The sequence below is a fragment of the Corvus hawaiiensis genome, chromosome 1, assembly GCF_020740725.1.
Source record: "Corvus hawaiiensis isolate bCorHaw1 chromosome 1, bCorHaw1.pri.cur, whole genome shotgun sequence".
Taxonomy (NCBI): domain Eukaryota; kingdom Metazoa; phylum Chordata; class Aves; order Passeriformes; family Corvidae; genus Corvus; species Corvus hawaiiensis.
The window spans coordinates 45,500,443-45,523,087 of record NC_063213.1 but is presented as its reverse complement, the minus strand read 5'-3'; the positions used below and the strand labels follow the sequence as shown (position 1 = coordinate 45,523,087).

General features: G+C 40.8%; 1 protein-coding gene across 8 annotated transcripts in view; it reads left to right on the top strand.

Moving 5' to 3' along the window:
* Positions 1-22,645, top strand: part of CREB5 (cAMP responsive element binding protein 5) — a 258,082-nt gene that overhangs the window by 141,331 nt on the left and 94,106 nt on the right. The window contains exon 1 of one of the 8 annotated variants that reach the window (XM_048302769.1): positions 13,487-13,557. The exons of the other annotated variants lie outside the window; for them this stretch is intronic. Within the exon in view, the coding sequence (XP_048158726.1) occupies positions 13,511-13,557 (47 nt within the window). The 5' untranslated portion in view covers positions 13,487-13,510. Of the gene's footprint in view, positions 1-13,486; positions 13,558-22,645 lie in introns of those variants that run through there. 8 annotated transcript variants of the gene reach the window in all.

The following is a 22,645-nucleotide window of genomic DNA, read 5'->3' as shown; positions in this document are numbered from 1 at the left end:
TTATTGTTTTAAAGTTAATATAAATAGGAAGAAGTCTGTAATCCCCAAGCTATAAATCTTTTGCTTTCATAAAAATTATGGAATTATTGAGCTATATGGCTGGAGGGAACTTCAAGTGTTCATCCAGTGCTCTGCCCAAAGTAGGATTAAGTAACATCTACATCATTTCTGACAGAAATATCTTTAATATGTTTTTGACAACCTCCAGAAATGCAGAGCACACATCCTATTGCTGTGCTTAACTCTGTTCACTTTGAGACAAGTTTTTCTTTCAGGCCCATCCCAAGCCCTCCCTGATGCAAAAGCAAAAGATCCTTTTATTTTTGATTCTACCTAATATAGAAATGGAGAGAGATATTATTTCTTCTTTCTGTCTCCAGCAGCCTGCTGTGTATTTAAAAATGTATTATGTCCACCCTCTGCCTTGTCTTCAATAGAACAACCAGGTTGCTCAGTCCATCCTTCGTCATCTTCTAGACTTCAAAGTATTTCTCCAGCTGTCCAAAGGCTTCTCCTCTCCCTGATCCCCCTTTAGCTAGGAACAGTACCTAAAAGTGGATGTGGTACTTCCAACTGGACATACTGAAGCAAAGGAAAGGATTCATACACCCATATTCAAAAATTTGGGTAGGAAATAAAAAATTCACTTGCTGTTGGTGAAGACCAAAATGTCCTGCAACACTTACAGATGGTTCCCATTTGAAACATGTTTGCCACTGAAAAAGCTAGAAATAAATTCTTTCAGCTTATCCAAACTAAGGGAACTCTGCAGAGGGGATTGCTCAGCAGCAGCGACTTCTTTGTTTTTAATTGCAGAATCCATAGCATCACTAATAAATCATGACAGTGTGACAAATGACCCGTCTCAGCTGAGGATCCTGCCTGAAATCCCATTTGGTTAATGGTGTTGCACCTACCAAGGTTTCCGCTGGAGTGGTTGGTTCAGAGCTGACTCCAGGGGAAGTGTGCCACCTACTGAATCACCAGCTCTGCTTCCTGAAGCACCCTGGGATTTCCTTGGAGGGCTCCCAAATGCATTTGGCCAAGACCAACCCTGTTTAGCTTATGAGAGCAGACCAGATCACAGCCTGAGGCTGTTATGGCTGCTGGCCATATTACTCATTGGGGATGTTTAGTCATGTATCTCTATGAAGGGAGACCATATTGCATTAAATGTCTCAAGTTAGTTCTGCATATATTGTTTGTAAATTGCTTTGTGAGCCTTTCTGAGTGGAAAGAGCTGCATATGTATAAAATATTAAGACTTAATGGAGTGTATATAACATGTATGTATACTTTGAGGTAATTTTTATAATAACCATTCACATATAGCTGTGACATTGAAAATGTAATAAAACAGAGCAGGAAGGCAGCCTCTCTTAAGTTCTGCTGTTTCAGTTCTGAATTACTCTGATTTAACTGTTGAAAGTCTGGCTTTGATACTTAAATGTTGCTAAATTTCATCAACATGGTTGTTTAATAGAAGTGAGTACTAGGGTAAACACTGTACAGCTAACATTAATTGAAATGCAATTCCACTTGACTGCAGTAAGTCCTTATTGATATTTTATTATTCATAAATTCACAAATGGTAGATGTCTTTGCATTAACACACCTCATTTTCTCATTCTAGGCAACATGCCCCCCCTCCGGTAGGTAGCTTACAGCAGTACTGTACAAGTCTCCCAATATTAGGAAGAGTTATAATCTTAAGAGAGTGGATGCTGCTACATTGTAGGAGGTATTTGCTCCCTCTCTCTAACTTTTGCAGGGGATAAGAGTCAGGCAAAACAGACACTGGTAGCTGAGTATCCTCACTATAGGGTGGACTATTAAAGTCGGTTTGGTTTCAAAAGTACAGATAAACCCCAAACAACTACAAACTAGCATACTTTAAACCTCTGTCCAAATTACTAAACTTGACATTATTTTTTTTTTGTGTTCTTTGAAAGGTACTAGTATAGGTACTAGCCCTAATACATGTCTTGTTTTCTATGAACAGTCTCTGATCCTGGAATTAATACCTCTTATGACTTCCCTGTCTGCAGTCTTTGCCTCATTGTACCCCTGCTCTGAGTGTATACAGCAGGAATTGAAAATAAAAAAGCATTAAAGAACTGCTGGCACCTTGTGGTAAATGTTTGAAAAACATTTTTAGCAACAGTTTAGACTGTAAAACATATTAATTTTATCAGTCATTAAAACTATTCTGATGAAAAAGGGATCCATGTTATTTTTTTCTATTTACCTCCCTTCTGTGACCCTTCAGTCCATTTTCTGCCTGCTGCCTACAATGCTACCTGGCACATGCTAAAAGTAAGCTTTTTTAAAAAGCAGTCTGTGAAGTTACAGTGGACCTGGCTGCTTCCAAATGTTATAATTTTGTTTGCAAGACTATTGAGTGAGAGGCAAGACTACTGAGGCAGAGCAGATTTGTATGCAGGAAAGAAAGCTTAGCTCAATGGAAATATGTTTAGGCAGAGAAGATAACTCAGATGTTTCCTTGTGCTGGTTTTACTTCTTATTAACTCAATGCAGAGAGGCAATATGAAAGATGTGACTTGGGTGGGATTTGTAAAAAGCAGAGCAGTGGTTTGGTGAACTAAGTTGGGAGGTTTTGCTCAGGAAAAAGAAGAATGAGACTTCAAGGAGCCTTATCTCAAGGAAAGAGATGGGGTGGAAGGGAGCAGAAGGACTACAAAGGTCACAAATGTAGACTAGAGTAGGCCGAGTAAGTGAGAACAGGAAGAATAAAATTGGCATCATAGACCAGGATAGCCAACAGATTAGATCAAATATATGTGTGAAGAAGACAAACCAGAAAGCTCTTATATGAAAACATTTCTTGGGAACAGGCTGAGCTGTGTTTCAGACAGTATATCAGCCTGTCTCTCATCCATGCTTGTTTCTAAATTCACTAGCACTCTGCACTTTACAGACCTTTCTCTTTCTATAATTTTTTATAGAAGCCAGGTTAGCTGAAATGAAAAATGGAGTTGTTTTCCTTAGGTGCATGATTTCAAGCTTAGCGAGAAAACTTGGGGAAAGTATAATTGGCCTGAACAAAACAAAACTTCCAAGGGCTTCACCAAATAAAATCTAATTTTTATCAGTGCCCTTTTAAGCATTTTTTTTAGTGGATTGCTTTCATGGCAAAGTTCAACTTTGTTCCCAGGATTTCTGACTGTACAACTTTTTACACATTTTGCTATCCTTATAAAAGACAGACAAAATGGTTTAAGGAAATATTTTTTAAGATATTCATTATCTGGCAAAGACCAGGCCTGCAGTATTTCAGCCTAAAAAGGGAAAGTTTTGGAAGTTTTTAAAAGTAACTAAAAAAGGGAGAGAGAATGAAAATGAAGATACAACTGTCAACATAAGTTTTCATGTCATTCATCCTGCATCTTTTAAAAAAGTCAGCTTTATCTTTTTACATAATCACATTTATTATATATGCACAATGCTTTCTGTATGATAATTTATGTTATCTAGGTATGTGTTTGTGAGAGGTAAGCCCCTACATATGGGTATTATGAGCACAGCAGTGAGGCAGGTGAAATCAAAACAGTCACAACCTAGAATTAATCCTGGTTTTCCTTTGTGTGTACCTGATTGGCTCTCGATTGACTAAATCCTTGGAGCTGCTTTTTGGTAGCTGCAGCTTGCATTTCTTTTACAGTACTTGCAAGTATTTAATATGTTTTTGTTTGAGCACTATGGAAATGCTGACCAGCTAAGGAATAAGATGCAACTGAATAGAGATTTTCTGACTTGACTCCAAAATATAGAGGACCAAGAATCTTATAAGCTGTCCCAGGTAAAAGTTATGTGATGGCTGCAAGGGCTGCCCATCTTTATGTCTCCTTAGGCTGGAGACACAGAATAGCCAACACGGGTAATCAAGGCAAAATAAAAATACGAGAAAGTGAAGACATATTAACTGACCAATAAAAATAATAACATTCATGATAATCAAGCAACCAGACTGTAGCTTGTGCTCTGAACCTTGCCAAATTTGAGGCTGCTGGCAAGCCACCAAGAATAGCACATCCAACAGACAAGGGCCCCTCATCTGAGAGAGCCTCGCTGCAGTCTCCAGAGAGCTTTGCCCTACGAACCGACAGCAAGAGCATCCCAGCCGCTCTGAGCAAACGGTATGAGATCGCTGGGAAGGGAGACTCAGCTAAACTTGTGTTCTGTGTGAATTGAGATTAAATGAAGGGACTCAGTTGTTATTTAGTAAAAACAGTTTCCTAGGTTACCTTGGAGTAATTTTTACTGTGTTGGTATGATGTAATCAGCTGGTTTAACATTTAAAGCTAGTAAAATATGTGCATATAATTTTTTTAAAAAAAGATGTGCCTAATCACTTTCATTTTGCACCCACTTAGCTCAATATTAATTGTTTGCGTTGGCTGAAGATTTACAAACAGGCTTAGAAGTGTAATAACCTAGATTTCTACATCTGATGGCCTGAAAGTTAGAGGGAGTGAAGAGTTTTGTCAGACTCCTAGATCTTTCCTCCCACACATGCTGGCCACCAGATAAATCATGTGTATGAGTTTATAGTGGAGTCAGTGCTGGATGTTAAGCAACACCCAGAAGTGAAGTTCTTGAAATAATTTCCTGTGAAAGCAACAGTAGACAGATTTGTAATCACAGATCACGACATTAATCAAGTAAACAAACCATCCATTTTTTCCTGTGACATTATTGAAATCCCTTTTAGGAACACTGAAAATTGTACATAATGATACTGCCTAATAACAAGCATAACTGGAGCAAAATGGTACACAGTGCAAGCAGCTTCTCAGGACTGTGGAGCACAGATGTAAAATTCCTCTCTAAAACGTGCTGAGTGCCAGCAGACATCTGAAATACTGCTTAAATATTCTAGTAATATTAATGCAACTACTTATCTCCGTTGTAATTAAAACATTTTTTCTCTTTAAAACTTTACAATAAGTTGCTTATCACACTCTGTCAGCCAAGAGAAATTTTAGGCAGGGCTGAGAGCAAACCTGTAAATAAGGGTAAACTTTGTCCTCTTATTCACTCTAATGAATTCCCACTCAGTAAAAGCTGCTGACAGCTGCAGACTGCTTGACAGCTACAGCTAATGTGGAGGAGTCTGTCCTAGGAAATAGGACAGGTGGGTTTCACTCGATGTGCTTGAAAATGGGGTTTGCTGGAAGGGAGAGAACTGGGTGGTGTTGAAAGGGAAAGTGCCAGGTGGGGGGAGGCTGCTTGTGGGGCTACACAGCATCCAGAATAGTCCTGATTTGGTTTAGTGTTATCATTAATGATGGTAGTGGAAGTATAACAAGTAGGGCTGGTGACGCAGGGTTTGGAGACATTGGCAATACCGAGATGGACCTGGATATCATACAAAAGGAACAAAAAAGAAAAACCAACCCAAAAAACATAGATGAGCTTTGAGTACTGAAATAATGGCAATGGAATGAAATTCAGTATTAAAAAATGCAAGGTTGTGCCTGGGGGGACTAATAAAAATTTCTAGAAGCAGAAGAAGAAGCTGGGAGATCATCCTCTGGAAATGTCTGTGTAGGAGGAGGGCTCATGGATTGTGGTTAAGTGGTCATGGAGTGGCAGCAAGCTTCTGTGATGATCTGCTCATTTCCTAGGAACTAGTACTTGTAAATAACACTGCATCAGGAACATGGCTTTCCAGAGGGGATGGGAGGTATTAGACTGGCATGGTGGATTCATCTGGAGCTGACTTTTAATACTGATGAAAATATTCTAGGGAAGGTGGTGGAAGGTTGCAGGAAGAAAACTTAGCTGATTAAAGGATACACACACAGGGTTGGCATGTTCAGCAGAAAGGGCTGGGAAAAAGGTCCTTGCAGCAGAAGCCTGGGCAGATATGAAAGAGGTACAATTACACTGGTAAAAGCCAGAGAAAATGATGTTGCAACTATTGACGTGCAGGGTGGTGAGACATATGTTCTGGTTATGAAGCAATTGCAAGAATATATAAGCCCTGAAGTGTTTCCATGCTAAATTCAGGTTAGCATTCCATGCAGAATAATTAACACACAGAATCTTGAACATAAAGAATGAAGACTGTAGGAAGGAGGAAAGAAAGGGAAAGTTTTGGGCAGACAAGAGAGAAAGAGTAAAGGCTAAGGGTTTGGAAGGTTAAAAACTGAAGGGACAGATCCCAGCTAAGAGGAGAAACTGACTGAAGGGCTGCTTCTCTTGCATCAAAACTATTCAGTTACAATCACAGAAATGTTCACTTATGTTCTATCTTGGGCTGTGAGCGAACTCCGCAGGTTCTCGGATGAGTTAGTCATCATTGTTTTAATCTGTTTATCCTGTTTCCATAATAGATATATTTTTTCTCTTTGAACAGCTTTAAAACCTAGTTTGTTTGTTTTTCTTTAAATTGAATTGTGGATTATTATTCAACAAGGTGCACTTTTTCCAATACAGAATTTATGGAAGTGCCTTATTGACATGGGCTGCAGCCACTAAGGACAAGCACGACCACTTGGGTTTGTACAGCAGCAGGAACAAGCTAGTGTTGAGGGTATCCAAGCAGAAGACTGTGTAAATCTAGTAGAAACAGTTTGTGTGGAATGTGTGCATGCTCCCTGTGTACTTCAGAGTACATGCATGTTTGTATAGATACTTTTTCATTCTGGAGTTTGTTTGGGGTTTTTTATACAAGAATGGAAAAGCTTTGTTTTGGTTCATAGAAACTGATGCTGAAACTAAAGCAGCATCCTGCACCACAGAATGTGAAAGTAAAGTTAAGAAATTATTTCTCTTTCATTTATCATCACAGTAAAACTAGTGGTGTAACTCTGATGTCAGTAAAATGCAGATGCTTTCCAGTCAGTCCTGCAAGGATGTATTTGGGTGTCTGCAATACATCTGTTTGGTTTTAATATGTTTGGAGTTAATAGATAGCCACATTTTGAAAAGAAAAGCATTGGAAGACTAAACAACTATGTAAATATTAAAACCATAAGTGGGTACAGATGGACCTCACTTGATTTCAGAAAGGATCTATCAGATAATGAATCTACGGCTGGAGAAGTTCCTACGAAGGAAACTGAAATGGGATTTCCTGGTTAACTCCTATTAAAAAAGAAAAAGGAAAATACATTAATTATTCCCTTTAAAAACATCTAGTCATGTAATAGCTTTATGTTACCAACTACAGAGTTTTAATTTTTATGACTGACTTGTGACACTGGAAACTTTGCATCACATTATGTTTCAGCAAGAGTCACTGCAAACAGGGAATTGCAGGCTGGCCCTTGGTTGTGGCTGCATCTCAGTTTCTGTGCTGCAGACCTGTGTGGTTTTTAAGAAACATTAAAAAATTCTAATCCACACAAAAAGAGGCAGGCATTTAGGTGTCGAGATTCTGGATGTAAATTAAATTCAGATTCTTGGATAAAGCCAAGTTAAAAATGGTACCTCTTGGATCATGAATTTTCATCATCCTGATAGTGATTGAATGCTGTAAAGCCTGTGTGTGAGGATGAGCCAGGATCAACAGAATTACTGGGCTACTTGTAATTCATGGAACTCCAAAGCTTAAGTCAGTTTGTTCAGCAAGAGTCCAGAAAAGATTTCCTTGTGGACGGTTATAGCTGTTCATTTTCAAGGAGGAAATAGTGTACTTTCAGCTGGATTACTAACAAAAGAGGGCGTATCTTTAAAAACAAGTTATCTTGTGTATGTTTTTATCAGATAGCACTATGAATTTGTCCTGCTGTAATGAGGTTGACCTGAGTCTGAGCACTCTCCTCTTCCAGTTGGAACTGAGTTCCAGATACTTGCCTATTTTTAAAAAAAAGTTTCATTAGAATATTAGTTATTGCTATCAGGCTGAAAAATAAAGATGAGAGCTAACAAAAATGCATGTAGATGACAGTTTAGGGGCAGAATAAAATTTGGTTCAGTGCTAAAATTTGTTTTAGAGCTGTACTATTTATTTTTCAATGCTTACCAATGCACTTCAGAGCACATATTTTTAATTACAGCATTATAAATTTGCTCTTTTAATCCAAATGTTGCTATTTCAGCTTACTTTTCTGTCTGCTAGAAGTAAAATGAGGAAAGAGCATCAAAACCAGATCCTTTTACCTGTTAAAATCTTTGAGATGCAGCTATATGTTATAAACTTTTCACTGTGTCCAAGACAAAGCCTGTAGAGTTTTGACTAAAGATTAAGATACTTGAGATCTAGAGTCAAAATAGTTAGTGTAGATGTATGGCAAAGCTTCTTCAAGCAATTCTAAAAAGAGCAGTGGCTCCACAATTTAACTAGCACATACTAATTATCTGTTAGAGTAATTAGAATCACAGTGGGGCAAGGGAACCTCATATTCACTGTGCATGAATAGTAAACATTACACGATGGTTTTTACCTAATTGCAGCTGTTTGCTTCTGTCCTTAGTCAACATCTCCCCTCTGCACTCCTGTGCCATTGGCTGGCTGGCTGTGATCTCTCGTGTTGGGGGTAATTGCACCACATGACTTTCGGTGGCTGGCCTGCAAGATGCTTTGGGATCTTTCAGGGTAAAAGGTTCTACAGAAATCTAAAACATTATTAATTATTTGGCATAAATTGCTACATTGTTGTCTTAGGTATTTGTGGTTTACAGCTCCAATAAAGAGGAGGCTGCTCACACTGCACGACTCAGTGATATGTAACTGGATACAAGGCTCTTCACTTCCAGGTCAGCCACCTGCCACTGGCTGATGGCTATTTGTAGGCAGTTCTATTCCTAGTAGTTGAGTGTTCCCAGCACAAAATCCCCATGATCCCCAGTGCCTTTAACGTGCTTAGAACTGTTAATGGGAAAGCATTTCTTATCTTGAGACCATTCTTGAAGATTCATTGCCAAAATGTTTTGGGGAAGTCTACTGGCCATCATGCCCATTGCACATTTCTGTCTCCAGAGAAGTTGGACCCAAATTTTGGCAGTTCTTCATCCTTAAATATTTTCAGTGAGGTGTTTCTAGTGTAGCTGCACGTTTGAGCATGTGTGTGAAAGTGGGAGATCTTTGTTCCAGGTTTCATTTAGACTTCATCCATTCCAGTGTCTTATAGTGCTTATGTTCAAGAAATCTGGGGCAGTTCTCACAAAAGATATTTCCAGATATTTTATTTCATTACAACTTGGAGAGTTCATAGGAAAACCTTTGATACAGCTCAATGCTGAGTACTTTGATCTGAGTCTTCTTAAACAAAGAATGTCTTTTTCTAGAGCACCAAAGTGACTTGGGAACATGTGCCCCATTTTCTTATGAGTAACTTGAAGAATCCACTCTTAACGCTGCTTTCTTTTAGTTTCTTCTGAAATTGTGGATATTTTCTTTCTTGTGTCCCTGCTAGTGACAGCTAGCCTTCTCCAACAGCCTCCCTGTGCAGACACTTGTGCAGACAGTCCTTCTGTCCACTACAAAAACATGGGACACCCAAGTTGAACTAAATGCTGAATACCACCACATGGGTTTGCAGTGGTCTGTAACTGAAAAGGTTCACTGGAAGCAATTTGCAAAGAAATCCTTAGGAAACCACCTGGATGGTTATTTTAAATTAAAAAAGGAAGAGATGCCACTTTAAAAAAATAATTTTTAATACTGGGTTTAAGGTTCCATACATGTGATAGTCATTAAAGCTTATTTAACCCTGAAATTATCTGGCCTCTTTAATTCCACAGGGACTGTAAGGCTCTTGGGTTAGAAATGAAAAATAATGTCAGAATGAAAATGAGACTTTCCTGAGTGCAGGACCACTATTACAGAATATTTTCTTAATCAAGCCTCTTTAAGAGCCAAGCAGTGGAGGAAAAAAATAATCAGGTTATACTGCTTTCATCCACATGGTCTTTGCTGATGCTTTGGGCCACTGATTGACATAGGCAAAAGTCAGTCCCAAGGGCTGGATGAGGCACACTCACCTAAAATGCATGTAGGACCTGTGATTTGTCCATCCACAATCTCAACTGCAGTACACCCAGTTCTTTGTCACAATACGCATTTGGGATAATCCCAGTGCACTCTGACGTTTGGGCTCTTAAAAGTCAGAGCTTTCTGGTTGTTGAGACTGGAAACTTTCAGCAGAAGCAGTGATTTTTGTCAAGTTTCAGTTACACCAAACATCTGTGGTGTGCCCCACCACCCTTTCCCCAAGGATGAAACATTCTGCAGGGAGGGTGTTGCAAGAATTCCTGAACTAGACAGCTAAGCTGGAGTCATAACTGTCCTGGCCAGGGCCCTAGTTTGAAGAAGACTCCCATTAGAATTAAAACATCCCATAACTCTCATAACAACAGCCCTATTCTTGTTGAACATGGAAATTTAAGGCTGGGGTTGGAATGGGGGGAGAATGAAAAGACAGACAAGTAAACAGATAAAGAGGGAGCTCTTGCATACAAGTGGAATTTCCTCTGAGCACAGGATATTCTTTATCATTAACTGGTCTGTCACAGGAAGGAAAAGGGGAAAACAGTGTTTCCTGTTAGGGGGAAGAAAAAATCAATAGGCTTTGGAGATACCTGCCTGGAAAGAACTTTCTGTTTTCCCATCAGCAAGAACAAATAAGTTTTTAATTCCTTTGGATCATGATGTCTGTTTTAAAACAGTTTATTTCTTGAAATAGGACTTCAGTATAAATAAGTAATTTAGAAATGATCAGTAGCTCAGACTGCTTTGATCTTTCTTGTTCATTTCAGAAAATGCTCTTACTCCTGAAAATACCTTCAGTAAGACACTGTTTTGAAAGCAGTTACATTCTTCTGAGTTTATGTCTATGAAAGTAGTAATAACTAAAAGAGCCATTTGCCATACACATACAGTCACTCCTGTGATATTATAGTTAAGATGCTCACAGATGGGCAGTGGATCTGCTATTGCTTCTGGTGAACAAAATTTTCTTTTGGAAAGAGCACATCTGCCAGGCAAGTGTTCAAAGCCTCAGGATGACAACTACCCTGCAGCTCCTGCATCATCTCTTTGGTTGCATTTTGCTTCGAATATCTACGGTGGTAGAAATGTGGGTTTTTCAGAAGAGTGAGAAGAGGCCCAAAGACTGTAGGAATGGATATATATGCACAAGCAGACCCATGGTAACCCGAGTTGCTCAGGGTAATCCTTTTCTCTTTAGCTGTCAGCTTCCTTCTTTGCAAAACTGGACCTGCAGATTTAAAGTCGTGGCTCGGTTGTAGCCACATTCCCGTGTTCTGAGCCAGGGATCTGTCCTGGGCCCATGACAAAGTTTATAGCAATGTCAGTGGCATAACTGAATGAGCAGAAGCTGTGTAATCCAGCAGTGTAAATGTAAGAAGACAAAATAAAAAGAAGGAAGGAGGGAAGATGACCTCTTAGACATGCACAGAAAAAGGGGTGGAAGTTGCATTTTTTTAAATTGAGAGGGAGAAGGGGGGGGTGGGGGTAAGCTTAAAATGAAACTATCAGCCAGGCTGGAATTAAAAGAGGGCTTTAGGAATGATCTAACTTTTATTTTATTACATGACAGAAGACAAAAAATCAATAGCTGGTAATTCAGACATAAATGAGTTATACAGGCCATTGACACAATGGACCAAACTTTATAACAACCACATCTGATGCTGTCAAGCCACAGGCTTCAGTGGCGCCAGTAATAATTATGGCTGATCACCTCTAATTCAGAGCTGCCTTGCTTGATAAAGGTGTCACTCTGAGTGGCTGCAGCATCAATATCAATTGAGGATGTCATCCAGCAGGTCAGGCTGCTGTGGAGAACTGCTTTTTTTTAATTGAATCGGACAAACCCTTAGTTTTCTCCTCCTCTCATTCTGTCTGTAAAAATCATACATATCTTAAACAAAACATCATTTGAATTCATGACTGAATCTATGTGAATTCAAGACCAAACCATGACAGACGCTAATAGTTTTGATCCGTAGAAATATATTCTAAGCATAATTTAAAACCGTAGGAGTATCCTCAGGAGGAGACTTTGGTACTTCACAATAATCTCTCTCGCATTGCTGCTGTGATCAATTAAAGAACTCACCCCAAAAAAACCCCAGTGTGGTAAAATGCTGCTAGGCAATAGAAATTGATTCTCCATAGACTCACATCATCATAAAGAAGAAAAGAAAGCACAGTGACTTTGCTGTTTTCTTACTGTTTTCTAAATTTGGGGGGCATAAGTGCATCCACTGAGTGTTGGAAGACTGAGTTTCACTCTGAGATGTGAGGCGAAGTGGCTTTGTGAAATAGTTCTCAATCTATAAAGAAAGGAGACACTTTTAAATGCTTCTACGGTATTTCACGTGCCATTAATACTTAACATCTGCAGTTTGATGTTGAAACTATTAGTCTTTGGATTGCTCAGGGATGCTATAAGTGCTTAGACATTTTAATTTATTATTATTATTGTTGTTATTATTATTATTACTTAGGCTTTGCCTTCTGTTGTGGACCAACTGCTTGGTACTGCATTGACTACAATCAGTTGGGAGTGACGAACAGTGAGAAAGCCCTCTGTGAGGGAGGACACGAGAGGTTTTTCAGCCACGACCACTGTAGCATTTAACATCAGGAGGACTTTGATGAGGCAGAGGACTTTGCACCACAATAGCTTATCCCTGCGTGCGTAAAAGTTGATTATAAGTTCCATTTAGAAACATTCTCTATGCTTAAAAACCCCCCAGACTTGGGAGAGAAACACTGGAAAGGCAATAAGAGCAGCACCGCAGTGAGTTAGTTATAAGCTTGCTGTGCCGTATGGCTTTCCTGGTACTTTTTTCTGTTGAGGGGAAAGAAGCCGCCTTGCACCTGTGTGTTTGCATATGGAGGAATACGGTGCAAGAAACAGCTCCGTCGTTTTCCTTCAAAAAGCTGGGGCTCAATTCCAGCTGTGCTCTGCTGAGGCAGAGAAATCCCAGTTTAAGGGATAACCTGCAAAGCAACGCTCTCCATCCTCCCAGACCCCTCGCCCCCCATACACGCTGCTCCCCTGCTTCTCTGCTGCCCTCCGCAACTCGGGCTCGGTCTTCCTCCTTTTCCAATAGCCGCATCTTCCCGTGCGGGCGTTCTGGAGGGACGCAGGATCTTCTGGTGATCCCCGGTCAATCGTGTCAGCCCCGTCCCTGGTCCCAGGGTTTTCCTACGCTCCGGCAGGCAGCTGCGCAGGCCCTTCGCAGGCAGCACTGTTTCTTTCTCTGTTTACTCGTTTCCAATGGCAATTGCACCACCGAGTCTCAGTACGTCTGGAACTTGGCCTGGGGCTGTTTTGGTTACATTGAAGTTTTTGCTTCAGCGCTGCCAGATTTAAATGGTGACTTCACCAGCACTGAGCTAAAAAGGAGAAAAGGGGAGGAGGGAGGTAGTGCAGCGAGCGGGAGCGAGGGAGAGGGCCAGGGCATTACATCATCGCTTGGACGGGAATCAAATGGGAAGGATATGACTCACTCGGGCTAGTTAAGCTTTGGCTCAAGTTCTACATACACTCATTCCAGGGCTCTCATGTTCTGCACCTCAGCAGGGAATTCAGGCTCAGTGATGTCCATGAGGTTTGTTTTTAATTTTCTTTTCCTTTTCTGATTTCTATATAGTTTCCCCCCCTCGTCGCCTTCCTCCTTCTCCTCTCCTCCTCCCTTCCCGAGTCCCCCTTTCCCACTCTTTTCCACTTCTACAGAGTTTGTTTTCTGGTGCGTGTAACCTCAGCTCTTAGGAGCAGAAGCTGTTTTTAAGACCAGACCAAACCCAAACAAGGAGCACAGCAAACTTGAGAGAAGTTTGGTAGTTTGTTGTCGTTTGGTGTCCCCCCCCCCCCCATCATTATGTTGTTCCTAATCGGAGGAGACAGGGAGAGAGTTAAAATGCAGGAACCAATCGCTTGGACGGTGATGTAATGCTGGAACTGCAGGGTTGTTAAGTAATGTGAGAGGAAGGGGGTCAGGGTTGCAAAGCATTTACCTGCTGTCAAGGGGCTTTAAGTTTATTATCAATTGCAGTGACTGTAACTGGCTTCAGACTGCACTCTCTAATTATTCACAGACTCCCCTTTTTTATCTTTTATTATTAAAAGTAAAACTATATTATGGTATTTTAAAAAATGTGATATTATCACAGCTGCGAATTATTTTCCACCGGGGTTTTTTGATATTTTTAAAATAGCTTGAAACTGGATGTCGCTTTCACAAGACGCCCGGAGAGAGCAAAAAGAAAAGAGAAAGGCAAAAAGGGGTGGTTCTTCGAGCGTGGCTGGCGAATTTGAAACTGTTTGAAGAAAGCAGTTCAGCCTCTGCCTAGCAGAGCGAGTAAAAGCTTCTACTGTTGGAAATCCGCTGTAGAAAATAAAGCGTTTAAGGGAGGCAGATTGCAGAGCTCATCCCAACGAGGCTCAGCGTTTCATCCCTAACACTTGTCAGCAGTATTCTGATCCTTAGCTCACCCCGGGCTCGTGGGTGTCTTGCCTTAGCTGGAACCGCGGAGGTCCCGACCCTGCACAGCAGATCCCCCTCCTGCCACGGTTCTGCTCTCTAGAGCTGCTAGGGTCCTGGGGCACCTGCCTACATGGATTTCCTTTGCAGGACAGAGCACTGTGCTTGTCTTATTAAGTCTGTCAGTCTCCCTACAGACCTTTCAGTCTTTTTCCACATAGCTAACTGTCTCTAGGTCTGGTGTGGAGAGAGAAAAGGTAGCTCTTCCCGGAGTTCACTGGGAGTACCTTGCCCTTAGGGTGGGCCACAGAGTTTAACACTAAGCTCGTGCTCGGGCATTGGTTGTGTTTAGATGTGGGATGAATGTGTGCTATCAGGTGTGTGTTGGTGTCCTGAGGATACCCGTTCTGCTTGGACGAGCTCTGCATCAGGTTTCTGTGTCAAGAGCTGTCTGCTCTTAAGGTATGACTCTCACAAACGCCTCTTTCAAAGGGAATTTCTGTCTCTGGGGAAGCACTGAAGTCCACTGGAGTTGCAGTGGACTACAGATTTGCTTAGTTAATTAAAGATAGCCTTAAACATGCTCTTGGGGGTTTCGTGATTTTTTTTTTTTTTAATTTTTTTACAACCTGTATTGGGGGCCAACTGAGCCAAATAACAGTGTTGTTCTGTAGTTGGTGGCGAAACCTCCTGCTCTCCTCCTGAACAAGACAAGAGCCTGTGGCCAGCTCCTGCCTTCCCTTCCCTCTGGTAGCCCTCTGCAAAGCTGTCTTATGTCTACCTGTTATGTTCCTGCACTTTATTCACAGGTTTTCCCTAAGTGCCCTGATTTTCAAGCTCCTCAGTCAACTGCTCAAGCACAAACAATCGCTCACGGGCCAAACTTTTATCATTTGAGAGCCCAACGTAAGGCCGCACCCAGCCCTGGCCCACGTTGCAGTGCAGATACACCATATGGATTGGATTGCGCAGTGCTCTGTTGGGGAGGTGTGGGTTGAGGAGGGAGCTGTGCTGCTGCAGGAGTTCCCGTAGGATTTCTGACTCATACTTTCTCCTAGAAATGTTGGGAAGTGCAGCTTCACGGCCCATCAGAATAAAGCCTAGTAGATTCTTTCCTTTGCCTGCCTGCTTTAGATGCTGGGATGGACTTGTCTTCACTCTTTCCCTTCCTGCCTTTTGTGGCTGGAGTCTTTGTTCAGTAAAAGTCCATCAGTGTTTTCCTAGGATAGTGTCTAGCCATGCTTGCAAGATGCTGGGCAGAAGATAACAGGCTGTCACACTCCATCTTTCCTCTGCAGAAATGCATCCCTGCTATTTCTTTTATAAAACCACGTAAAATACGCTGTGCAGCGTGTCCTGAGAGTCTTTGGGTATCGGATTGCATTCCACAAGGGATCAGAGTCTCACTTGTCTGGTCCCAGCTATTAACATGTCACCTGTCTGGAAGGGCAGCAAAAGAGAACATCTTGGTGCTCTAGATGGTGTGGACTGACTGATGACCCTGCTGTGTACCTAAACTTTCACAAATTATCCACCCTGCTGATTCATGCTCGCTGAAGTTAGGTAAAGGGTGTAAAGAAGTAAATCCTTCTTGCCTTTCAGAAGTGCACTGCATCTCTAAGTTACAATTTACTGCGGCTACTTCACTGATTTCAACACAGCACCACAGGAAAAACAGTTGTAAAAGCTTCTTTCAGAAAGCTGCAGTTGTGAATTCCGTATGCATACACACACAGGTGTATGTATGTATGTATGTATGTATGTATGTATGTATGTATGTATATTGGTTGTTGAAGCAACAAAACACATAATTAACGAAGTAGAACTGTCCAGATTAGAGTCAGACAGCTCTGGTTGTGCTGGACAGGTGCTTTTTAAATGCATGTTCTTTTTGGACAACAAAAAAAGGAAAGTAGCTGCCCATTTGGATTCCTCTGCTGCTAGCTGCTGGGACCCAATGTGTGGGACTTGCAGCTTCATGGTCAGAGGTCAACAGCCCTGACAGTCAAGTTCCACATTTGAAGCTGGGTCTTTTGGCAAGAGGATTTTCTTATTGAAGGATTATATCTTTAGGGACCTAATTTTTAAACAGCAGCCAAGAGAAATGTTAACAGTGCTCTGAAAATGAGCATCAGAAGATATATTCAGAAGCACATGTAACCTGTCAAACAAGCCAGAGGCCAAACACACCAGAGCTTGGGAGTGATGTTTGCACTGGAGAGCCAACTGTGCGTGGTCGGCCTGTGAAGAAAGGCAATCTGCTCCGAGCAGAGCCCGGCTGGACGAGTCCCAGTAAATTTTCCCCACCAAGATCCCAAGTAACATTTCTGCCTGCATTGCTGAATGTGTGCATTGGCAGAATATCTGCTCTATAAGCTGTGTGATTTTAAGCCATAATTTGGTGCTCTTTAGCTGGTCTCTGCATGCACAAAAGAATGCCAATTCTGTAGTTGCAGTACAAAAGGAAGAGGTAAATATCAGACAGCTTGTTTTTATTTCACTGAATGTGGTCCCTCTGCTCCTGAGTTTTCCTAGCTCTAACTTGAGACCTTTCCCTTAGCCTTTTTTGGAAGACTTGGTTGATGTTTGTGAAGTCCAGAGAAGCTTTCAGAGCTGGTGTCATGAGTGCTGGTGTCAGAGCAGGTCAGGTGTTGGTGTTTGACAGAGGTGGTGGCAGGGCTGGCAGCTCATCAAGTTTTGGACACAGCAGGCAGGAAGACCAAGTTGTTTCCTGCACCTGGGTGGGGGTGCTGGCGCAGAGTGGCCTCCTGTGCCCTTCCCCATCTCTCTCTCCTCTCACCTTCCCACCCTTCTTTTGTTCATCCTGCACATGCCTGGGCCGTGTTCAGCCCAAACTGTTGAGATCAGCTTTGCTGAAAATTACACTTCAGATCAAAATGTGAGTTAGGTTCCACCAGTGTGAAGTGAATGCTGGGTCTTTCTCTGCAGCTACAGATAAACCAGATAGGAAGGTAATTACATCTCATTCCTATCTGACTCCCTTATTTACCATAATCTCTTTTAATCCCTTTGATACTCATCATAATAATGTTAATCTTAATGAACTCATTTGGTATTAATGCGGATGTGATTTGTAAGTTCAGAGCAGGCTTGCCATCCTTGTTTAGCGTTCATTAATATCCACTTAACTCAGTTTATGCTCTCTTTCTCCTGCAAATGGACTTGCATATCTTTGTCTTCCACCTAGATGATGTGGCAATTCTTAAGTGGAAACTCTCTTTCCATACTCAGGTTTGTATTTCCTTCCTATTCTTCTTCCTACTTAAAAGATCCCAGAGCAAAGAGCTGTTGGAAACACTGCATCCATCTACTAGTGGCTTTCTGTACTCAGTTGCTTAGTCATTTCTTCCACTTTCAACATCAAAATTGAAGGAACCCTTATCCTCTTATTTCTCATTCATCTGGCATTCCTTCTTAGATTGCTTCAGAGATATTACCTTACTATAGCCCTTGTTTTATTGTCTCAGAGGGTGAAAAAGTAAGAGACACAACCCCTAGTCCTGGCAAAGAGTCAAATTATTTGTTGCTTACTACCGTACTCTCCCCAAACGCTCTGTTTATGGGTGGGGTACCTCGCCCAAACAGTTTCCAGTGTGACCAGCCAATTTTAGTGAGTGAGGACTACATTTGGATGTTGAGCCTGATCCAAATCTTATTGCAGTGAATGGGAGAGCTGAGTTGATGGGCTTGGGATAAAATCTGTGGAACTATCCTCTTTTCAGTCCTTTGAGCACCCACGTATTTTTCAACATCTCTAGCTTTGGAATGTGCCCTCTTGGAAAACTACTTGTTCAGCCACAGTGATCCCAGAGACTGATGAACCTTGGATCTCTATTAATGTGTGATTTCCTCTCTACGTGGGTGCTTGTGTTTGTTTTTAAATGTGGCATGGAATTTCTGTGTTGTGGTGCTTGCTCCCTCTCGACTTCCTCCAAACACGTTTTTAAAGCCTTGATTGTAAAATAGCATGATTTATTTTTCAGTCCCAGTGACACACATTTTGCTTTTCAGGTCTTTTGAATCCTGACAGAGCCAGGAAAGTATAATTTACTTAACAGAATGCTGTTGATTCCATCCTCTCTTCCATTCTTTATTTTATGGCCTGATGTTTCTTTGTAGCATCAACTTCCAGTGTTAAAATGAGTATCTCCATTGAAAACATACAACTTTTAATTTACTGGAAGATTTCTGAACATTATAATAAAACTAGCCATTCTCTTGGTAAAAACTACTAAGTGAGAGTGAGAATTGTAGTCTCTGAGATCAGTACAAGCTGTTTTTCTGTGGTGGTCTTCATTTTAACATCATATCTTTCGTTCAAGAGCATTGCAGGATGTTTGGAAAATTGCAACCATTAGTCAAGCATATTAAAGCTCTTTATTAGTATGAGTACAAGACATATTCATGTAAATAACAAGATGGAGAATTTTATTGCAGATATCTGCAACTCTTGTGCTGCTCCATGACCATAAAGAATATGGGCAATGTGCTTCAGATGGGCACTGTTTTCTAAAGATAATAAATCTGTGCCCATTAGCAGCAACAAAATAATAACTAAAATAATAGAAGTTCATTATCACAAGCCCTGTCAAAAGTAATGTCAGTTGAATGTTTTACCACACTGGAAAAGCCCATCAACACCAGTAATTTTATATGTCAGATTTAACACGAGCTAGTTTTTTCCAAATGAAGTCTTACAAACCAGAAGAGAAAAACATGTACTAGACCAGATTCTTCCTTGACCTCAGTTTAAGGCAACTGAATATCATGTCAGAAAAGTTCCAGTACTGTGTTCTTTGTTATCATTTGGTTTCCAGGTCAAAATGAACTTTTCTTTCATTGCAGCTGAGGATATGAGCTCTTATTTCTCTTGTATCACAGGACTGCAGGAATTCTCATTGCTCTGAATACTTTTCAGTTTTCTGATCTACTTTGAATTAGTGAGTTTCTTTAGAAAACTCATGTAGAAATAAGATTGGCTGAAAAATCAAAATAAACACTAAATTAAGGTTCAGTTTACAGTTTGCCTCAACCACCAGATTCCTTGCCATCGGAATCCAGTGTTGACAAGCATCTCCTGTGGCCATTCATATGAAAGAGGGATGTGTTGCACAAAGTGCAGACTGGTACACAGATCTCTGTATGTGTGGATCTGTTTGTGTATGTGGGGGGGGGGGTGTGTGTGTGAATGTGTCTGTCTGCCCCCATTTATGAGACTGCAATGCAAAATTAACTTCTGCTATTCCTAAGCAACCATACCAGAAAGAATTTATCACCTGAATAAGATTTCAAGTTGCGTGACTTAAGGTGGTGATATTGGTATATAAACTTGATTGATGGTTTCTTTCTTTTTGAAATTGACACTCTATTAGCACTCCTCAGCTCTCCCTCACATTTCAAGTTTTTCTTTAAGAATGAGAAATCAAATTTAGGGTAAAAATTTAAGCAACAATTAAAGGGGGACATTGCTGTGCATCCCTAAGTCTTCAGTTTGGCTTTTTACTTACTAATCTTGTGCAGTATAGAACTTTTCCCAGCTACTGCAATTCTAGTATATTCAGTAGATATTCTAATCTTTAGTAATTAATTAAGCCATTTTTTCATTTAAACTATTTTGACAAGACTTTGTAGAACCCTGTAAAAAAACTGCATTACGTACTTCAGGAAAAGTACAAATCCTTACCAGCAACCTTAGTAAAAATATGCAAAAATAAGTGAATGTTATAGGAAAAAAATGAGTATAGAGATAGTTGGAAAAGCATGAATTTATAAAGGTCTTCTTAGAAGAGCAAAGTGTGGCTGATTGAAAACTTTCCAATGAGACTCAGTAATTGTTAAAATTTGGGCTTTTGACAACAATTTTTTCACGAGAAATTGGGAATTGTTTTTGCTGAGAAATACCTTTTTTGTTATTAAAGAAAGGTCTTGAAAAAGAATAAGTTTCTCACTTGCTATACACTGAAAGATGATTAAGCTTTGTATATTTTATTTTCTGTTTGATATTCAGTGTCTCTTCTAAATGGTTCTGTTACTTCTGACTTGTTTCTGTGGGCAAATGCCCAGAAAGTGTGAAGAGTAGCAAATGATAAAACAGGCAATAATACTCCGGCATCTGCACGTGTTACATTTCAGAGTTTTAAACTTTGGTCTCACCTGGTCTTGCCCAGGACAAGTTCTTGACTGAAAGCACAGACAGCTGCAGCTCTAATACCTCCTTATTTTTTCCCCTTAAAAGACAGTTCTTTATCTCAGGGAGACTTGTTTTAAAAGCGCAGTGCTCCAATAACAGGATGTTTCGAAGTGTAGATCGGATTGAACTGGATGTGGGCAGGGTCTGTTGCTTCCCCGTGTAGCACTGAGCACAGGAGCACTGAATTTCAGCGGCTCATCTGCACTGCCATGTGTCTCTTGTGCAGAGGAATTATCAAATTGGACAAACATTAGATACAGTAATTAACTGATTGGCTCAGGGTCAGGTATTTGGGTTTGCCCAAACAATCCCTAGAGGACTTAGAAAGATGTCTATTGTGAGGGGAATACAAAATTTCTGCACCCAACCAAAGTCTGGGGCAGTTTTGGGTGAAATCTGCTTGGACTGTTGAATAACTCCAAGCAAATGGGCACCCCAAAACTGCACACATATTCTTGTGTGAGTCTGCAGTGACTCACTGTAAGGTGGGTCAGTTGCACGGAGGACAGATGGCCTTATGGACATCTTCCCTAGGCTGAAGGGAGAGAGTAGCCAGAGGAGCAGAGAGCAGGGGAACTTGGTTGATTTAGCCTGAAGAGATGGCTACCAGGGGATCTGATTGCAGCCTTTAGCTACTTACAGGGTAGTTACAGAGGAGACAGGGTCTGCCCCACTTTGCAGCATGAAGTCGGAAGACAACAGGCGCAAGTTTCAGTGAGAGAACGTTCCATGAGACCTAAAGAAAGAAAGGTTCCAGCAGGTGAACTCTGGCAAGACACAGCAACTGGCTGGAGTCAGTCTCTACTACTGTAGATTTTCACACTTTGTCTACAAAGAGGACCCCAGCAGCCTGCTCTGATACTGCATTTAGTCCTGGTTGGAGCAGGAGGTTGGACAAGGTGACCCTCTGAGGGTCAGACCTTCTGACTGAAACTATTCTCTAGACCTGCACTGGGAAATGATGGCAGCACGGGCTGTCTGTACAGGGGGTGGAAGCAGGGAGAATTTTGATGAGCAAAAAGCAATACAAAAAGCAAAAGCTGAGATAAGAACATAATGTCATCTAAAGCATATCCTGTGCCTGCTTGTGTCCACCTTGACTTGAGAAATAAAGAATGTATGCACTTCACGTAACACTAAATGCGGACTCTGAATTGCTCTGTGCTTCAAGGTGCTTCATTCCCTAGCTTTCCCATCACGCTGTAAGTGACGGGCACTCAAGTTTTAGTAGATGCCTCATAAACATGCAAAGATAAAACAGTAATGATGAAAACCAGCCATTTTTTGGCTGAAATGTGAGCCAAAATACGGCCAAATATTTTTTCAGTTTATAAACAGCTAAACAGTTCTTGTTCCCTCCTCGACTAAGCATCTGAAGTTTTTGCTTATAGCGAAGAGTTGCAAGAGAATTCTAAAAACTTGTGAGAAAATCCATCTCTGATGTATTCCCAAACTAGTCAGCTCTTTAAAAGTACCCTCCCCTCTCCCCTTTTTTTTATTTTTACAAAAGTAAGGGAATTAAGCCATAACAAATAAAACTTTGGAACCCCCCATGGTTATTTTCAGCATGTTTTGCAGAACTAGGAGACAAGCTTTGTCCATAACCATGCGAGGGATCCATTTGCTAATATCCCTGTAAGCTCAAATGTATGTTTTACAGGAACTTAGCTAGCAAAAGCTGTTCCCACTATAAAAGTAATGGCACATTAATGCCTTTTTGCAGTGAACTCCCTGTATACCTTACCCAGCGTTCATGTTTGTCCATTAACTAATGACTATCCAATATGCTGTCACTGCTATCACATGTAAAATCATGCATGCTCAGTTATTTTATTATTGCAAAATTAATAATTTATTATTGAATAGAACATAAAAACTGAGGATCAGTCCCTGTATATGACTCTTCACTGACAAAAACTTCTGGAGTGACACTGACTCAGTCTTATATTTTTCTTGAGGTAAAAGGCTCAGAGGAGGATGTTGTTCATATTTATGAAGTTTCTA